Genomic DNA, 19,764 nt, shown 5'->3' on the forward strand with positions numbered 1-19,764 from the left:
TTTTATTCATTTTATTGAATGGAAGTTAAAATTTAGTATTATTTAAGCGGAATCAACAATATTTTTAAAATTCCCCATACAAAGTCTTATATCGCGTTTCAATTTTCAACGGCTGCCTGTAACCCAATACTGCTTGCACTCAAAGGTCATCGTTCCACAATGACGCGAGCTTGGGCTGCCTGTGGGGCAGTAGCAATCCGGCTCCTGCGGCTGTGTGGGTACCTGTGGCTCGTGCGCATGCCGGCGGGTTGCACGGTGCGACTTTGCCTACTTCCTACATACCACGGCATTTGTAGGTTACTTTCTATTTCATGACCTGTTTCGAGAAGTTCCCGTTTGATCGAAAGAAAGGTCTACAATCGAGACCTCCAAAAATTGCGTGCGTGCGTGCGTTAAAAGGGTAATCCCTCAGGTCAGTCAGCGTGTCGGCTAGTGTGATGAGTGACAAGCTTCGTTTTTGTGTATTCGTCATTGGCCTACGTTACTTATCAAAAGACGGAAAGATTAGTAATAAAATACTATTTAGAAGTTATGTTCAGTAGTAGTTGCGACTATTTGGAGCCACTCATCCTCAAGCCAGTTCAGGTAGGTTGTTTAATTCTAAACTGCGGTCGTATCGGCTCACCACCGCACGATCCCCGAGGGAAAAACTCGTTGCATGTGGCTTTGTAGTACAACACAAGGTTTTTCATTCCTTTGGTTTTACTTTTACATATATTAATGGTGGACTTTAGGTAATTTAGTCTTAGCGACTCGGACTTTGCCGGAGTTAAAAGTTCGAGCGAATGGCTCCTGGCTTCAAGACCGAAAACTTTGCACTTCATTGCCTGCTAGTGATAAGTTCAACTGAAATGTTGGGAGGGGGGCGATATTTTGCGATGGATTAGCACCTTACCCGGAGGAGAAGGGGGCTAAGCGGAAACCAACAAAGGCTATTAAAGACCCTCTCCACCTCCCTTCCCACCCCTTCCCCCAAGTAATTAATATGGGAGAACATCCTCACAAAGTGTAAGATGTATGGAACCATTCATATTTTGCCAGGGCAAGGGAGCATAAGTAGAAACTGTGGTCTATTCAGTTATTTCTACAACCATTGCTCCCCCCCCCCCCCCCCCATCCCAACCCGAAACTGACTCCCCAACCGCCTCGGCATAGGACAAAGAAAACAAAAGAAAAATCTCCGCAAGCCCAGAGACAAACATATTTGAATGAGTTACGCCTGAGCACGATTTTTAGACCCGGTTCAGCGTACGTGATTATGAGTGGGTTCAGACACCTACTATATTATTTGGGAAATGCGGAAAGCACTTTATGTCAATTATCCCGTAATTGCCAAGGTCAAGGGTTCATTCACGCAACGCGACTTTTTAAGATCAGACTGTCTAGTTGAAATTCTAAACGAAAGTAAAGCATTACCAAAGTGTTCAATGGGCAGAACTTTCCTGAAGAATTTTATTTATTTTGCCATCGTGCAAGATGATTCTTTCTTTTTAGTCTGGTTTTCTTCCCAGTATAAAATGCCATGTTTCTTGAAAATGACAGAGAATCATCTATTTGCCATAGGTGTCTGAAACCTCGCCTGTGCAGCAGGCGTAATCGGAGAGGTGGAGGGCGACGAGAAAAACTGATAGAAAAAAGGGGCAGGGGAGAGGGAACCCCACTTTTTCTCGCTCTCCCGCCCCCTCCCTGATAATGCCGGTCGGGGGGAGGGGGGACTCGCTTGTGAAAAGTACGGGGATGCACGTCGTGTCGCTTAGCGGTTTTGTATCAATATTTCAGTCATGTCGCGAGTTCACACCGGGCATTCACAATCGTTTTCTTAGCCTGCGTGCAGACGTCTCCTATTTCCTATTTTCGCCAAGTGCAACAGAGTTTCAGATTTCAGATTTTTTTATTTATGTATTATTTTAATAGTTTACTACAAAAGGAAATTACGATACATCACAAAAGTAACATATTGACAACATTAAATTACATAAAAAAAATTAATCATCAAAGAAAATAAAGGAAATACGAGACGTCCCCTATTTCCTATTTTCCCCAAGTGCAACAAAGGAAATAGGAGACGTCTGCACGCAGGCTATCGTTTTTTCTGTGGTTGCTGAACTTAGTATAAGACTTCTGGTTGTCATTTCACGCCTCGCCGCGTTTGTACGTTTGTCCGTTCTTATTGCGTGCTTTAAGTGATAAAAGCACTCAATGACAACAACATTTTACACCTTACTTGCCTGTCTGTTTTAAAATGGTATCTTTTTGGGGTTTAGAAAAGCTTGAGTCACGCCAGGTTGGTCTCCCTTCGGAATTTAACTCAAAGTTTTCAACGAGCACCCCCGTACTTTTTACAAGTGAGCCCTCCTCCTTCCGCTGTTCGTTCTGCGATACCTTGTTAAGCTCTCTGGACCGAAGAAGGGTGAAAAATCCAGTCATGTGGTATTTGCGTTTGAGGGAAAGTAAGTAAGTAAGTAAGTAGTCAACTGGCGAGTATACTACTGAGTACCTACCGATCCTTTTCCATAAACTGGATGTGGACAAAAAGTGAGAGAGCGGTTTTCAATTGAGTGTCGTAAAACCAAAATCAAAGTAATTACTCTGGCCAATCAACACAACCATAAAAGTCATAAAAAGTGCTTAGCATGGGAGAAGGTAAGTAAAGCACGTGCGGCAAGTCACGATTGGTTTGTTTTGCTTCTCATTGGTTGAGATAGTGGTGCGAGTTTTAACTAATTACAGAGCGAAATACCACAACTACTTTCAACAGCAATGGAAAACCTCTGTAAAGAACGTAGAGCTGCTTATGTCTGAACCGGAGGCTCCATTCGCGCCAGTTTAAATTAAAACTTTTCAATTTCTAAGAGATAGGCTCCTGGAGCCTATGTATCAGTATACCTTTAGATTCTAGTGCGGGTATGACTGCAAATACTAGATTTGACTTCAATTTCTTAGCGAAGAACTAAGAAGATGTATATCCTAAGGAGCTTTATTTTATACTTTGTGAGTAACAAACTTGACGCAGTTGTTTTGAGTGATGATACTTTAAGCCCTTTGCGTTTTTCCAAAAAGAAGAGTTCACCTACGTGTCGAGGACTTAGTTTCACCACTACGCTGTTCTCACAAAAACTGGTAGTAAAATGACGATGGCCATCCGGCCCAAAATGACACTGGTTCATTCACGAGTGCTCTTTGTCTATTGAAAAATCTCGTAGTCGTATTCTTACTCATACTAGAATCTAAACGTCACTTACCTTGATTTGGATAAGGGAGGAGAGGGCAGAAGAAGAGGGTGTGTGTCCTTGGCGAGGGAGAGTGCTAAAGCGAAAGAAAAGTCAGAAAACGGTATTTGCACCTTAGTTTGTGTGCCCCAGAAGTTGACTTCTTGAACCTTTAGAAATCATGTTTAGAAGTCTGTCCGCCAAGCTTCTACAGCGGCAATTTCATAAACATTTCTGAAAGTCATTGCGCTCGGTGCCCGGCTACATTTCTTCCGGTATAGACGGATCCAGACGGTTGACCACAGCTATCCCAAGATCCTCTTGGGGAGGAGTGTATGACGAGATGAGCCAAAAATTGTCTACGTTGGAGGCCCGACGTAACTAATCGAACCAAATCGAACGTTCGATTAATCGAACTTAATCACGCTACTGGGTTCCATTGAGTTCGATAATTGAACACAATCGAACCCTCCCACGTTATCTTGGGGATGTTGTGTTGAAGACCGCGTTCTTCGCAACTAATTTGCATTATAAAAAACTGGATCATTGTATACTGTAATTCCAACAATTTGATTTGCTTAGCGGCCATGGTATATGAGCCATTATACCATGCCCGAGAAATAGCGACTATTAAATTGCCTTCTGGTTGTTCTTGCAAAGCGAAATCAGCAATCTAGCAACGTTTCATTATTCCACTCACGCTTGTTGGATATGGGATGATTATAGCCAACTCGGCGCTACGCGCCTCGTTGGTTATCTATCATCCTATATACAACGCGCGCTGGTGGAATAATTGCTAATTTTCTTATAGTCCGTTGAACTTATATCATTTTCGATTTTACGGTAAACTCACTGTATTTTTTATTCCCAAAGGTTATTGCAATAAAGTGATTATTAGTTATTGTTATTAATTTTTACTTATACTAAGACAGTCCCGCCTCTGAACTGGCATATTTTAAGTGATTTTTATATCGTTCGATTAGGTTCCATTGGGTTCGGAAATCGAACTCAATCGAACTCTCACACAATTTTTTTGGTTCGGTTGTGTTCAATTTCCGAACTAATCGAACCCAATCGTTCGATTAAGTTCGTTTGGGTACGATTCGATTAAGTTCGATTATTGAACTGTTCGATTAGTTACGTCGGGTGTAGGCTATGTTTGAACCGGACCTTGGAGACGCCGCGTCATCAACGTATATTGAGAGAGCGCCTCTTGATAAACACTTCAAAATAGCTTTTCGCAAGAGAGTATGATCATCCTCTCTTGGCAGACAACATACCCTTAAACATATTAAAATGTGACCATACTCTTTCAATATTTCCATTTCTTTCATGATAACAGCATTTTGGTCGAATGAACTCAGTGCTCGGCTAACACGTCCGGTAAAGAAGGCACAGACACTTTTGACCACAGGTCTCCCAAGCTCTTAGCTTGGTGTGAGAATCCTTATTGTTGCTCACTAGCGTACATTGTAAGGGTTTTTATGGAAGTTTAACAATCCTATTTATGAAAGTAGAAGTAAGCACAAAAATACACTGAGAAACTATATCCCTAGTGTCTTCGTGACTCATTTCCTGTAAATGTGCATGCGTTGGTGTGTCAGGTTGTTTCAGAACGCTTTCATCGCCTTTAAGTAACCATGTTCGTGCTGTTCTCCTTTATATTAAGGGGAAAACGAAATGACCCTTAAGACAATAACAACATGACTTCATTGACCACTGTACTCATCATCGAAAAACAGAGATCAATTATATTATCTACTGATGATACATAACCCTCGTGACCCCGTGTTGGTGACTTCCACTCAAGCCGGTGACCGAAACGTCCCTCCGCGTCTCCAGGAATAGACCTTCTGAGAAGTGCCAAGACCAGTTGTCAGGAAAATATCCAGATGTTAGGATATAGGGTTTAAAAAAATGATGCTAGGAAGCAAACACCTCGTTATAAAATTGCGTTTTAAATTCTATCCGGACCGGGTTGCATAGTAAAGTATCTCATATAAGTAGGAGCTTTCTGCAACCGTTTCTTATGGTCCGAAGGATTTTCTCGAGCGCTATATATTGGATCAGTCGGCTGAAGGCGATTTACTGAGGATTGGGAACACGAAAGAACGAGAAAATCCCTCGGAAGACAGGGAGACTGCAGAAAATTTCCCACTTACTTTCAGATGCCTTATACGACCGGGCTGAGATGCTTTTGACTGTGTAATTTTTAGCTTTTCTGAGTGGCTATATACTTTAATCAGTTAACTTCGGTTTTAAGATATCGGCTCACCAAGATAGTTTCTAAAGTAAACAATATTTAACTTCACTGTTATAGTTATTTTTGGTTCATTTGGACGTCAGAGTGGGACCAAACTTCTAAATTTGAACTGAAGTAGTCATATAATTGGCGCATGAGAATAGGGTGATCAGATATTAAGCTGAAATTTAAGAGATCAGATACTGCGTATGCAGCCTATGGATTGATTCGAATTGACCGATTTGCGGCCATTGATCTTTGGGTTTTTGTTTCAGTGATTTTAAGGCACGTTTAAAGTGTCTCATATTTTATCCAGAGGGTTTCATGGGTAATTGAGAATAGTCATTCATCATGGAGAGTTTGCACTGTATGTTTGTTCAAACGCATATTTGTAGATTTATAATTTGCCTTTTTGTGTCTTGTTATGTTTCTTCTAGGATAAACATGGCGTCTGAGCAGGAACTAAAATATGGCTGGCTGTCTTTTAAGCCTAGATGGCTGCAAGCCGTGAACAATTGCAAATGCTTTCTCCTCGTTGTGGTTATCCTTTCATTTGCCCAAGGTTTGTTGCCTTTAATTCGACTTTTTTTCTAGTTGCGTTTCAGTTTGAAAAGTAAGTTTAATTCACCATGCCATAATTTAAAATACTAGAGATAAACAGGCAACGTAGTGGCCTAAATAACTTTGTTTTTTATCATAGAGATTTATAGAACTAGGAAATATTAATATCTCTTCTTAGTATGGACTAAAAAAAAATTAAAAATCACATACAGAAAGTAACAAGTTTATTGCATTTCTCTCTAATTTATCTTTACTAATATTATTTCAGCAATTAATAACAAATCGGTATAACCTGAGTACCGTGTCGATCTTGCAACTCTTGGACAAATAAATTAATGATTGAACGCGGCAGATTTAACCAACTCTCAAGAAAGCAAAGACTTTGTTCACTTGCAGATATCTGAACCTGATTTAAGATGAAACTCTTTTCCATTTCTACTGTAAAATTAACTCAATTCTTTGAGATGAATTTTAATATAAAATAGAGACTCACTTACCGAATACTAAATGATACTGAACTACAGAAATTCTTTCAAAAATTGCACTCAAGTAACTATACAGCATTATACCAAAATGATCAAGTTCATTGCTTCCTGCATTGATTTGCCTGAAAAACATTATTAATCTCTACAAATGTAATTTATTTAGAAAATTAAGTTTGTATGCTTTAAAAATACTGTACTTACACGTGATCGTGTAAATAAAGCTTTGTTATTGTTGTTGTTATTGTTATTGTTGACAACGTTCTATTGGATGGTCTTAAAGATATATCACACTAATGTGTTTTCAAAAGTGACCGTTTTCATCTCGGAGGAAAACGGAGCAAAATATTTTCATCCACACTAGCGAGAGCGCATAGCGTTTTCGTGTCGTTTTCACCTGTCCACACTAAAACTCTCGAAAAAGACTGGGTCCTTGGTTTGGGGTTTGATTTCCAAACGTTGAGAAGCTGAAAAGAGTAAAATCTTGGTTCTCTCCTCGCATCCCTGTGTATGATTTCACACAGCACAATGAATGTGACACACGTATGATCTTCCAGCTAATTTAAAAACAGTTTCAGGTGAACAAAATTGTAAAGCATTGCAGTATTAAGTACGTAAATTATGATCATCCGGGAAAGTGTAGTCCCAAGAAGGATAATTTTGCTAACAATAGACCAACGGTCTTTTAACTTACAAGAGACCAATGGAAACGCACCAATCACTTTTTACAGTCTTCACAGCCAATAACGTCACTGCTTAACTGACAAATGGTCAACAACATCTCGACTTCGTTGACCAATCAGGTCAATAACCAGAAACATTTGTACCATCTACTGGCATTCCACAATTTACTTGATTCTGAACATGACTAATTCCGCTCAGGTTGCATGTCGAAACGTCAGTCAATGTCACCGTCAAACAGTCCTTCTTGGGACTGCACTCACCCGTATACATGACTCCTGGAATCAAACCATTTACAGTATTGCAGTATCATTAAGTATTTGTGAATAATGCCGATGTTTAACACAGTTGTTAAGCAATGTAAAGTTTAATTTTGTTTTTGGTCCAATTAACTCTTAAAAGAATCTGTACATTAACAGAATAACCAAGTCTTGCTCGTTGCTTTCAACTTTTTAAATTCTAACAGGGATGACCGTGAGTGGCATCACAGGAATAAATCTACCAGCGCTTGAAAAACGCTTTCAGTTTACCAGCAAGGACCTTGGTCTCATTGCTGCTTCCAACGACTTATCTGCCATATTGCTTATCTGCTTTGTGAGTTTCTACGGACAGTTTGGGAACAAGATCAAATGGCTTGGTTATGGGGCTATGGTCACGGGTGAGTGCGCGCGGGACAGCGTGTTTCCAACAAAATACGAGAATGAATTACGATTTCGTACGGCACTCGGTCACCGAAGTGCGTTTCCGTAATGTCTGTATAACATTGCGCATTTCCAGTGTGCACCCCATAACTCTTTTGGAACTAGACATCAAGAGACTTAGTTTTGCTGTTGTAGGGCTTCGCAATACGCATGATTCTTCATTTCTAATTGTTGTTGTCTGTTCTCAGCGATTGGTTGCCTTATGTTCGCCCTTCCTCAAGTTATTATCAGGCCATATCAACCTGCACTGGAAGACACGACAATGAGTTCACGGCCAGTCCAAGAATGTGTTATCAAGAATACCACCGCAGATAATGACGCTTGCTTCTCCGGATACGAGTCAAACCGGTTATACTTGCTTATATTCTGTGTAGCGCAAATGCTTATGGGTGCAGGCACTACCCCGCTGTACTCACTAGCGCCAGCCTACATTGACGAGAATGTTCATCCAAAATCCTCGCCTATTTATCTTGCTATCTTCTATGTGGCAGCCTTAACAGGTCCTGGGCTTGGTTTTATTGCCGGAGGAGCAATCCTAAATGATATTTACATACAAGTTAAACAAGTGAGTTGATTAAGCCAAGTTTATGATGCGGGACCAACAATATGGTTCATAGGGGCTCTTTCATGTTCTGTTTGCATTACACTATCGTTTCTCTGATTACCTTAAAAATTTGGTCAGGTCGTTTGGAGGTCCAATTCTTTGATAAAACTTCCCCCATCTTTAGGAAGCCCTCTACCTATTTCCCACTTTGGAAAAAAAAAAAAAGAAAACTTCAAAACTCAGACCCTCCATGTAGAGTCCTTTGCACAACATCGTCCCATTCTTCCACTCCGTCGAGAAAAAGTTAGAGTGAGGGGGAGAGGGGGTGATCAAAGCAGAAAGCGAGAAGTAGGAAATCGAACTCCGGATTTCGGAGTGGAAATTGGACGTTACGATGTTTGAAACGTGTAAAATAGGACTTTTTATTTTGACTTTTTACTTTCCATAAATAGTCTTTGGCTTTTTACTTTGATGTTTGACTTTATAATTTGCTAAATCGAGGTCAGGAGTCTGCTTACGAATCATAAATCAACAGCTATAGCAAACGGTTTATTTTATGTGTTTTCACTCTTAGCCTAGAGGAGCTAATCTAACCTTCAAGGACCCTCAGTGGATAGGGGCCTGGTGGTTCGGGTACATCATAACTGGTGCTTTGATGTTTCTCACCGCAATTTTCATCCTTGGTTTTCCCCGTGAATTACCTGGATCAAAAGAGATGCGTGATCAAGCCATAAAAGAAGGACACTTGCCAAAAAAGGAGAACAAGCTGAGAGGAAATTTGAGAGATATTATCCCAGCCACGACTCAGCTGTTCACAAATCCAACTTATATGTTCAACACTCTTGCTCTCACCGCTGGGTCACTCTACGGGGGAGGCGTGAGTGCATTTATTGCCAAGTTCGCTGAGATGAAGTTTGATGTCAATCCTGCAGTGACTGGTTTGACACTTGGAACTGTCTTTATCGTAGGCGCCTCAGGTCGGTTTATTTTGTTACTCTTACATTGTTACCGCTAAGGTTGTATATCATCTTCACAGTCGCAAGTTAAGGCCAGACGCCTGATGCGAGGAAGAAAAATTCTGTTTGATCAAATTTGTTCCCGCGTGTTTTGACTTCCCTTCCCCTCAACCATGAATTCCCAAGAAAAGTTATTGCAAACTATTTCTTACCTGGCCGTTATTGTCACCATCATCGTCATAGTTGCGTAATTATCATCGTTATCGCCATCATTAGCGTCATCCTCATTTGGCCGGTTGTGCGGGCAAATCCAAGCTTTCTTCACCCTAACTTGAGATGCCAGAGTTTCCTCACACTAACAGCCCCACCCTACCTCTCTTCCGTCCTTTGCGACCAACGGTATTTTTTTTAAATAAATCAGTTAATCATTAGGTGAAAATTCGTCGTTTGTTTTTCAGCTGGAATCATGTTGGGTGGTCTTCTCGTTAGGAGGTTCAGTTTGAAGGAGTCCTGCAAACTGTCTGCCAAGTATTGTCTGATATTTCAGCTTCTCGCTTCATGGACAGCCACTGCTTTCATAATTCCCGGATGCGATGAACTCAATTTAGCTGGAGTGGTGAAACCTTACCATAACAGGTTTTTAAACTAAGTTTTAAACTATAACTTCCACAGTTTTTTAAGATTTTAACTAATTGATAACGACAAAAAAAAAATCCGAATTCCAAATTTATTTTGCATTATATAGCTTTATAAGTGAACGGTGGGAATTGTCATTAGACACAAAACAGCGGCTTCAACTTCCCCCTCCCTTCTGCAACCTTAAATACAACCAACTCAATAATAAAGACTTTTGTTCTTGGGCCATCATAGCTTGATCAGAAATATAACACTAACAGCGGTGATAAACATAATAAACTTGCGCATTTTATTGCTGACACCCTCAGGACCGCGAGTTAGCAGAGTTAGTGTCCAGTTAATAGCGAGAGTCCGTAATAGCAGGAATTTATTTCAGTCAAACGACTGTAATTTATTTCTGCCGGAGATTTAGCTGCTGTCCCTGCTATCGGGGTATCCGTAAAAGCGAGGAGCTTCAACGTTTTGCAACGGTGACCGCTGTCTTTGGCGAAATATAGACGATCTCTGAGTTAATTTGGCACTGATGGGCTTGACAATTGAGATGCGCAAATGCCTTAACTAGTCTAAATAGGGAACCACTCGCATAATCTAAACCTTGGGGCAATTAAATGCTTAGTAAGGAATGGGGCGACCTGCACCGTTTGCAACTTATAACATAGCGCGCGTGCATCCTAATCTAATTCCTATTGGCGTCATCATGGTACATTTCTCATTATAACATAGCGCGCGTGCATCCTAATCTAATTCCTATTGGCGTCATCATGGTACATTTCTCATTATAACATAGCGCGCGTGCATCCTAATCTAATTCCTATTGGCGTCATCATGGTACATTTCTCATTATAACATAGCGCGCGTGCATCCTAATCTAATTCCTATTGGCGTCATCATGGTACATTTCTCATTATAACATAGCGCGCGTGCATCCTAATCTAATTCCTATTGGCGTCATCATGGTACATTTCTCATTATAACATAGCGCGCGTGCATCCTAATCTAATTCCTATTGGCGTCATCATGGTACATTTCTCATTATAACATAGCGCGCGTGCATCCTAATCTAATGCCTATTGGCGTCATCATGGTACATTTCTCATTATAACATAGCGCGCGTGCATCCTAATCTAATTCCTATTGGCGTCATCATGGTACATTTCTCATTATAACATAGCGCGCGTGCATCCTAATCTAATTCCTATTGGCGTCATCATGGTACATTTCTCATTATAACATAGCGCGCGTGCATCCTAATCTGATTCCTATTGGCGTCATCATGGTACATTTCTCATTATAACATAGCGCGCGTGCATCCTAATCTGATTCCTATTGGCGTCATCATGGTACATTTCTCATTATAACATAGCGCGCGTGCATCCTAATCTGATTCCTATTGGCGTCATCATGGTACATTTCTCATTATAACATAGCGCGCGTGCATCCTAATCTAATTCCTATTGGCGTCATCATGGTACATTTCTCATTATAACATAGCGCGCGTGCATCCTAATCTGATTCCTATTGGCGTCATCATGGTACATTTCTCATTATAACATAGCGCGCGTGCATCCTAATCTAATTCCTATTGGCGTCATCATGGTACATTTCTCATTATAACATAGCGCGCGTGCATCCTAATCTGATTCCTATTGGCGTCATCATGGTACATTTCTCATTATAACATAGCGCGCGTGCATCCTAATCTAATTCCTATTGGCGTCATCATGGTACATTTCTCATTATAACATAGCGCGCGTGCATCCTAATCTAATGCCTATTGGCGTCATCATGGTACATTTCTCATTATAACATAGCGCGCGTGCATCCTAATCTAATTCCTATTGGCGTCATCATGGTACATTTCTCATTATAACACAGCGCGCGTGCATCCTAATCTAATTCCTATTGGCGTCATCATGGTACATTTCTCATTATAACATAGCGCGCGTGCATCCTAATCTAATTCCTATTGGCGTCATCATGGTACATTTCTCATTATAACATAGCGCGCGTGCATCCTAATCTAATTCCTATTGGCGTCATCATGGTACATTTCTCATTATAACATAGCGCGCGTGCATCCTAATCTAATTCCTATTGGCGTCATCATGGTACATTTCTCATTATAACATAGCGCGCGTGCATCCTAATCTAATTCCTATTGGCGTCATCATGGTACATTTCTCATTATAACATAGCGCGCGTGCATCCTAATCTAATTCCTATTGGCGTCATCATGGTACATTTCTCATTATAACATAGCGCGCGTGCATCCTAATCTAATTCCTAATGGCGTCATCATGGTACATTTCTCATTATAACATAGCGCGCGTGCATCCTAATCTAATTCCTATTGGCGTCATCATGGTACATTTCTCATTATAACATAGCGCGCGTGCATCCTAATCTAATTCCTATTGGCGTCATCATGGTACATTTCTCATTATAACATAGCGCGCGTGCATCCTAATCTAATTCCTATTGGCGTCATCATGGTACATTTCTCATTATAACATAGCGCGCGTGCATCCTAATCTAATTCCTATTGGCGTCATCATGGTACATTTCTCATTATAACATAGCGCGCGTGCATCCTAATCTAATTCCTATTGGCGTCATCATGGTACATTTCTCATTATAACATAGCGCGCGTGCATCCTAATCTAATTCCTATTGGCGTCATCATGGTACATTTCTCATTATAACATAGCGCGCGTGCATCCTAATCTAATTCCTATTGGCGTCATCATGGTACATTTCTCATTATAACATAGCGCGCGTGCATCCTACTCTAATTCCTATTGGCGTCATCATGGTACATTTCTCATTATAACATAGCGCGCGTGCATCCTAATCTAATTCCTATTGGCGTCATCATGGTACATTTCTCATTATAACATAGCGCGCGTGCATCCTAATCTAATTCCTATTGGCGTCATCATGGTACATTTCTCATTATAACATAGCGCGCGTGCATCCTAATCTAATGCCTATTGGCGTCATCATGGTACATTTCTCATTATAACATAGCGCGCGTGCATCCTAATCTAATTCCTATTGGCGTCATCATGGTACATTTCTCAACATACGCACCGCCGTGCGTCCATTCCATGACGTGTGCAAGTCAGATGGGGGAAGCATGCGCGCGCTATGTTTTAAAAAAACGTGTTACAGAGAGACAACACCATAAAAAATGTGTTATTTTAAGAGCTTGTCGAAGTTTAATGAAACGCCAAAAATTAAACCGATATGAGAAACCACTTTCACTATTTTTTTTGTTGTTGTTGTTTTCCAGGAATCATTTACTTTATTTTCTCTATGTTATAAAAGAATTGGTTCATGCTTTTAGCTGTGCGTATATCCAGTTATTGATACACTTGGGAAGTTTGGAGAGCACTCGACCAAGAAGCTAGAGTTGCTCTCGGCGAACTCTTACGCTTCTCTCGTGCTCTCCAAATTTCCCGCGTGCATCCATAACTCAATATACGCACGCTAAGCATGAACCAATTCTTAAGTGCTGCATGGTTGGTTGAGAGAACAAAAGAGCGAACAAAAGAACAATGCTCCTGGCACTTAAAAACAATACAGCTGCAGATACAGTGAAAATAGACCTTTTGAAAGGCGCATGTCTGCTGTAAGGAATGACCTCTCAAAAAGAGTTGGAGAATGCTGCATTACGGTACACGTTTTCATAAAGACATTCGTACGCCAGAGAAAAGAACATCGAATTTGCCCGTCCTTCTCCCAATTTGAGTATTCTTTTATTTCAGAATTTTACGAATTTGAGCACGAGGTTATTTTATTGGGCCCCGCCTAGTTAATAAAATCCCATATTTCTTTTTCTTTTATCAACAGCTCTTTACAGACCCAAAGCCCGGTTGCTTCGTGTAACATGAACTGCAGTTGCTCCCTAGCCAATATAAACCCCGTGTGTGGGAGAGACAAGTTGACGTACTTTTCGCCCTGTCACGCCGGATGTGGAAGAGTAACACGATCACAGGTATGAAAAGGATAGATCGTGGTCTGCAAACCGTTGATTTTTTCTCGTCTTAAATCAATCGAAAGGCGCGAGGCACCGAAAGCGTGGATACTCGCGCGCGAGGTGCGCACTAGTTTCTCCCCAGTCCCACTCTCAGTAATGTACACTCGCTCCAGACCTTTTGTTTGAAGACCGCGCGCATTTGTTAAGAGACCAATGCAAAAATACGACTATTTTGCAGTCTAGTTAGAACATTACCTTCACTGATGTAGCTTATTCTTTGGTAGATTCCCAGAATGACTCTGACTTTCGTTATCACAATGAAATTACTACTGATATGAACGTCATCATACTACGTCTTAATTGACGAACTCATTAAAACTATACGTTAGCATTAATCGTCTCTAGATTTGTTTGTCTTGATTTCACGCTTTATTTGCAGTTCGCAAACAACCAGGGTTTATTTGATTCATTTACTTCGGCCATCCTAATAAAATCTTTTATTCGGCTCGGTCGACGCAACACACGTCCTCTAAATTTCGCACCATGTATTTTACCGTTCCAGCATCCATGTAGCTGTAGCAAATAATTAACAATTATCCTGCGAAATCGCTCGGAATATCGCCTGATACGAAGCCGACGAGGCCGTAGACCGAGTGGGCTAAAATCAGGCGATATTCCGAAAGATTGAGCATGATAATTATTTTATTACCCAGCACATTGATAACAAAGTAGTTTTATTTCAGAAATGCAGGAGACGATGTTCCGAGGTCGTGGCTAGATTAAAGCGCTCTGACATTTTTCTCCCCGACACACGAAATTACGTAATCGCAGGATATCTGTGGTATATTGTACTGATGACGAATATTGAGTGCACCATGACCATATTTGGGCAGTGGATATCATAAGACAAGATTCCTTGTTTTGCTAATTTTAGGCATTCAACTGTAGCTGCATTGATCCTTGGGTAAATTCAACAGAGGCTTCAGCCGACAAAGGATACTGCGACAGAGGTCCCGGATGCAAGAATTACTACTTGTTCCTTGTGATTTGTTGTTTGCTGTTGTTAAACAATTTATTGCTGGCAATACCGAACAAAACTGTTGTTCTCCGGTAAGAAAATATTTCATTCTTCGTGATCTCTCCCAGTCTCTGCAGTCCTCGGTCCCGCTTGTTCAAAATATTGACGTTTTAAAGCTTAATTAAAAACCAGTGAACGAATGAATGAATGAAACTGATTGAGGTGTTTAGGCCTCTAGCAAAATACATGCAAATTTGTCGATAAAGAAAGAAATAATATGTACAAATGTAATAAGTGAAAGAGTTATCCGAAAGATGAAATTTTCGCACTTCTTGTCTAAATAATTTCATATTAGTCATCGACCTAAGCTCGTCTGAGAGAGAGTTCCAAGCTTTAGAAGCAAGCAGTATACATTGTGGATTTCAACCTATGCCATGTGGAAAACTTATTTCGATCAACACTGCTATAGCTCGTTTCGAAACGGTTCTTTTATTCTGGTTATAAGCCACCTCGGATAAAAGCCCCTCCGTTTATAATCCCATCTTGAAAACCTCTTACGAAGTTATACAAGCCCAAGGCTTATAAGCGGCAGTTAACGGTATTCGTATTTCGTTCACAAGGTTGTCTAGCAGTTTTAAATAGAAATATTTGCCGTTTAAGGCAGCTCAATTTATCTCTTCAGCGCGCAACGGCAGTTAGTCATCTAGTTTTGTTCGTCTCCTCGACGCTCAAAGGGCACTGAGTCAGTCTAGTCCAGTATATAATTATGAGTACAGTTCATCCAGCTCCGTAACAAATGTAAGAGTCCGCGTTTTCCGTCGAGTTTCCATCTTTCTGCTTGTCCACTTAGTAATGTTTTTGTTTGCTTGTATATATTTTAGTTTTATCCGCTTTGCTGCAGTGCAGTTTCTTCACCTTTTCTTCGATCCTCTCATGTGGAGGTTCTATTACCGTTGTGGTAGTTTTCGGTAGTATTTCCCAAATGCCAAGTGACATTTCTGTTTCACCTCAACAGATGTGTACCGGACAATCATCGCTCTTACTCCCTCGGTCTTCAGTTCATCTTCCAGCGCTCGCTCGGACTTCTGCCTGGTCCAGTACTGTTTGGTTGGATGTTTGATTCTGTTTGTCTTTTCTGGGGAGAAAGCTGTGGAAAGCGAGGTCGATGTCAAATATACGACGCGTGGAAACTGTCAGAGAAAATAACTATATTTGGGTGTTCTGTAAAAGGTGATTTTTTTTTCTGTAAACATTAATGAGTCGTGTGCAAAAGTAATGCAAGGTAGGAGCCTCATGGTCTCTGGTTACTTCCAAATATTCTCAAATTTCCCTCGTTAATTTTTCGACCTTCCTCAAAACACAAACTCGCCGAAAACTTCGTGGTAAAAGTTCCCTCGAAAACGTTGTGTTAAACTGGTACGCATCATTGCTAAAGATGCAAAAAAATGAGCAGGTCACCGTGCTCGTGAAAGAACTGGCGATACTCTCAAGTTACCCCATAATTGCTTGGAGTACTATCTTTCAAGTGTGTGTCTGTTTGATCAGTTCTTGCCATGTCTGATCGAAACAGGAATTACATAGATAAGGTAGAACTTCAAACACGTTATACATAAAATGTATGAACCGTAATCAGCAATTACAGATGTTTCTTAGCAGGGACGCACAATATGAAGAAGTATTGACCCAAGACGTTTTTCTGTTCGTGTTATCAATAACACTATGAACAAGGAGACCCGCCTTTGAGAAAGGGCTTGGCAATGAATGAACGGACGAACGAGTGAAAGAAGGAAGGAAGGAAGGAAGGAAGGAATGAATGAATGAATGAATGAATGAATGAATGAATGAATGAATGAATGAATGAATGAATGAATGAATGAATGAATGACTGACTGACTGACTGACTGACTGACTGACTGACTGACTGACTGACTGACTGACTGACTGAGTGAGTGAGTGAGTGAGTGAGTGAGTGAGTGAGTGAGTGAGTGAGTGAGTGAGTGAGTGAGTGAGTGAGTGAGTGAGTGAGTGAGTGAGTGAGTGAGTGAGTGAGTGAGTGAGTGAGTGAGTGAGTGAGTGAATGAGTGAGTGAGTGAGTGAATGAGTGCCGGAGTGAGTGAGTGAGTGAGTGAGTGAGTGAGTGAGTGAGTGAGTGAGTGAGTGAGTGAGTGAGTGAGTGAGTGAGTGAATGAATGAATGAATGAATGAATGAATGAATGAATGAATGAATGAATGAATGAATGAATGAATGAATGAATGAATGACCAATGTGAGAAAATATAAGAGTAGTCAATATCAAACAAATCAAGTTTCTGTTTCTTGTTTCCTTTCAGGTGTGGCAATAGTGTTTTATTTCCTTTCTTTCTGGTTTTGCAAGCCAAGCTATGATGAAAAAATAAATCCTCCAGAGGACAAAACTGACGGCCAAACCAGCAAAGAATTGGAGTGTATAGAAAGTGCTGTCTAACAATGAATATTGTAGAGGGGTCTCTGAGGATCAAGCCTTTAAATCAATTCATGTAAATTATTGACTTACAAAGAATCGAGCACCGCGTGAACGTATAACCGGCTTACATGGCAATGAAATAATTTAGCATCTCTGATCCACGGTTATAATTTAGAACCACCTTTTATAACATCATGATCTGTACCACAGGAAAGTACACTGCTTCAGAGCCATAAATTATATATAGGTACACACTCGCTTTAGAATTTCATACACAATCTTAAAAGTTAGGACGGACTGCCTTGCAATGAACTTGATGCAACTATATAACCGTAAAAGAAAACATGAAGGTACAGTTCAATACAAAGTATTTTCCAAAATTAATAAAGTATTTCAATGAGAGACTCAAACTCAGAACCACCTTGTGTCAGTAGCGTTATGAGAAAAATCACAGTAAAATATACTTGTCAGTTCTTAGTTTTCATTAAATGGTAAAGAGGATTAGAAGCACATGAATTCAGTCGTTTTGCTACCCTAGATATTGGCCTTAAAAAGGACCCATTATTGTTCCCCCAGTGACATTTAAATCTTAAACTAACGAGTCTTTGCGCTACCCAGTGTCACTGCGGTCTTACAGTCCCCGGCAGCCTTGTTAATCCTTTGCGCTAGCCAGTATCACTGATGTCTTACAGTCCCCGGCACCCTTGTTAATCCTTTGCGCTAGCCAGTGTCACTGCGGTCTTACAGTCCTCGGCAGCCTTGTTAATCCTTTGCGCTAGCCAGTGTTACTGCGGTCTTACAGTCCCCGGCAGCCTTGTTAATCCTTTGCGCTAGCCAGTGTCACTGCGGTCTTACAGTCCCCGGCAGCCTTGTTAATCCTTTGCGCTAGCCCGTATCACTGCGGTCTTAGAGTCCCCGGCAGCCTTGTTAATCCTTTGCGCTAGCCAGTATCACTGCGGTCTTACAGTCCCCGGCAGCCTTGTTAATCCTTTGCGCTAGCCCGTATCACTGCGGTCTTACAGTCCCCGGCAGCCTTGTTAATCCTTTGCGCTAGCCAGTATCACTGCGGTCTTACAGTCCCCGGCACCCTTGTTAATCCTTTGCGCTAGCCAGTGTCACTGCGGTCTTACAGTCCCCGGCAGCCTTGTTAATCCTTTGCGCTAGCCAGTATCACTGCGGTCTTACAGTCCCCGGCAGCCTTGTTAATCCTTTGCGCTAGCCAGTGTCACTGCGGTCTTACAGTCCCCGGCAGCCTTGTTAATCCTTTGCGCTAGCCAGTGTCACTGCGGTCTTACAGTCCCCGGCAGCCTTGTTAATCCTTTGCGCTAGCCAGTATCACTGCGGTCTTACAGTCCCCGGCACCCTTGTTAATCCTTTGCGCTAGCCAGTGTCACTGCGGTCTTACAGTCCCCGGCAGCCTTGTTAATCCTTTGCGCTAGCCAGTGTCACTGCGGTCTTACAGTCCCCGGCAGCCTTGTTAATCCTTTGCGCTAGCCAGTGTCACTGCGGTCTTACAGTCCCCGGCAGCCTTGTTAATCCTTTGCGCTAGCCAGTATCACTGCGGTCTTACAGTCCCCGGCACCCTTGTTAATCCTTTGCGCTAGCCCGTATCACTGCGGTCTTACAGTCCCCGGCGGCCTTGTTAATCCTTTGCGCTAGCCAGTGTCACTGCGGTCTTACAGTCCCCGGCAGCCTTGTTAATCCTTTGCGCTAGCCAGTATCACTGCGGTCTTACAGTCCCCGGCAGCCTTGTTAATCCTTTGCGCTAGCCAGTGTCACTGCGGTCTTACAGTCCCCGGCACCCTTGTTAATCCTTTGCGCTAGCCAGTGTCACTGCGGTCTTACAGTCCTCGGCACCCTTGTTAATCCTTTGCGCTAGCCAGTGTCACTGCGGTCTTACAGTCCCCGGCAGCCTTGTTAATCCTTTGCGCTAGCCAGTGTCACTGCGGTCTTACAGTCCCCGGCAGCCTTGTTAATCCTTTGCGCTAGCCAGTATCACTGCGGTCTTACAGTCCCCGGCACCCTTGTTAATCCTTTGCGCTAGCCCGTATCACTGCGGTCTTACAGTCCCCGGCGGCCTTGTTAATCCTTTGCGCTAGCCAGTGTCACTGCGGTCTTACAGTCCCCGGCAGCCTTGTTAATCCTTTGCGCTAGCCAGTATCACTGCGGTCTTACAGTCCCCGGCAGCCTTGTTAATCCTTTGCGCTAGCCAGTGTCACTGCGGTCTTACAGTCCCCGGCACCCTTGTTAATCCTTTGCGCTAGCCAGTGTCACTGCGGTCTTACAGTCCTCGGCACCCTTGTTAATCCTTT

At 41.8% G+C, this 19,764-nt stretch overlaps 1 protein-coding gene across 3 annotated transcripts; it reads left to right on the forward strand.

The window, feature by feature from the left end:
• Positions 1–497: 497 nt before the first annotated feature.
• Positions 498–17,854, forward strand: LOC146466430 (solute carrier organic anion transporter family member 4A1-like). 3 transcript variants are annotated; one of them, XM_085127198.1, is made up of 10 exons: positions 498–585; positions 5,889–6,013; positions 7,642–7,833; positions 8,065–8,441; positions 8,995–9,397; positions 9,835–10,012; positions 13,865–14,009; positions 14,926–15,101; positions 16,025–16,239; positions 17,340–17,854. In XM_085127198.1, the coding sequence occupies exons 2-10, from the start codon at positions 5,896–5,898 to the stop codon at positions 17,471–17,473; spliced, it is 1,938 nt and encodes a 645-aa protein (XP_084983324.1). In that variant the 5' UTR covers positions 498–585; positions 5,889–5,895; the 3' UTR covers positions 17,474–17,854. The 3 variants fall into 3 exon arrangements, with proteins under 3 accessions (XP_084983324.1, XP_084983326.1, XP_084983325.1); XM_085127199.1 differs by lacking the exon at positions 498–585 and adding an exon at positions 2,432–2,450 and having other exon boundaries at positions 17,340–17,620; XM_085127200.1 differs by lacking the exon at positions 7,642–7,833.
• Positions 17,855–19,764: the final 1,910 nt, after the last annotated feature.

The sequence above is a fragment of the Pavona decussata genome, unplaced genomic scaffold, assembly GCF_977016875.1.
Source record: "Pavona decussata unplaced genomic scaffold, jaPavDecu1.1 SCAFFOLD_143, whole genome shotgun sequence".
Lineage (NCBI taxonomy): Eukaryota > Metazoa > Cnidaria > Anthozoa > Scleractinia > Agariciidae > Pavona > Pavona decussata.

Bases quoted from the DNA above. Each gene is read 5' to 3' on its own strand.
- LOC146466430 (XM_085127198.1), top strand. From the start codon at position 5,896: ATGGCGTCTGAGCAGGAACTAAAATATGGCTGGCTGTCTTTTAAGCCT. The intron at 6,014-7,641 runs GTTTGTTGCCTT...AAATTCTAACAG, and splicing joins TATCCTTTCATTTGCCCAAG to GGATGACCGTGAGTGGCATC. The intron at 9,398-9,834 runs GTCGGTTTATTT...TTTGTTTTTCAG, and splicing joins CTTTATCGTAGGCGCCTCAG to CTGGAATCATGTTGGGTGGT.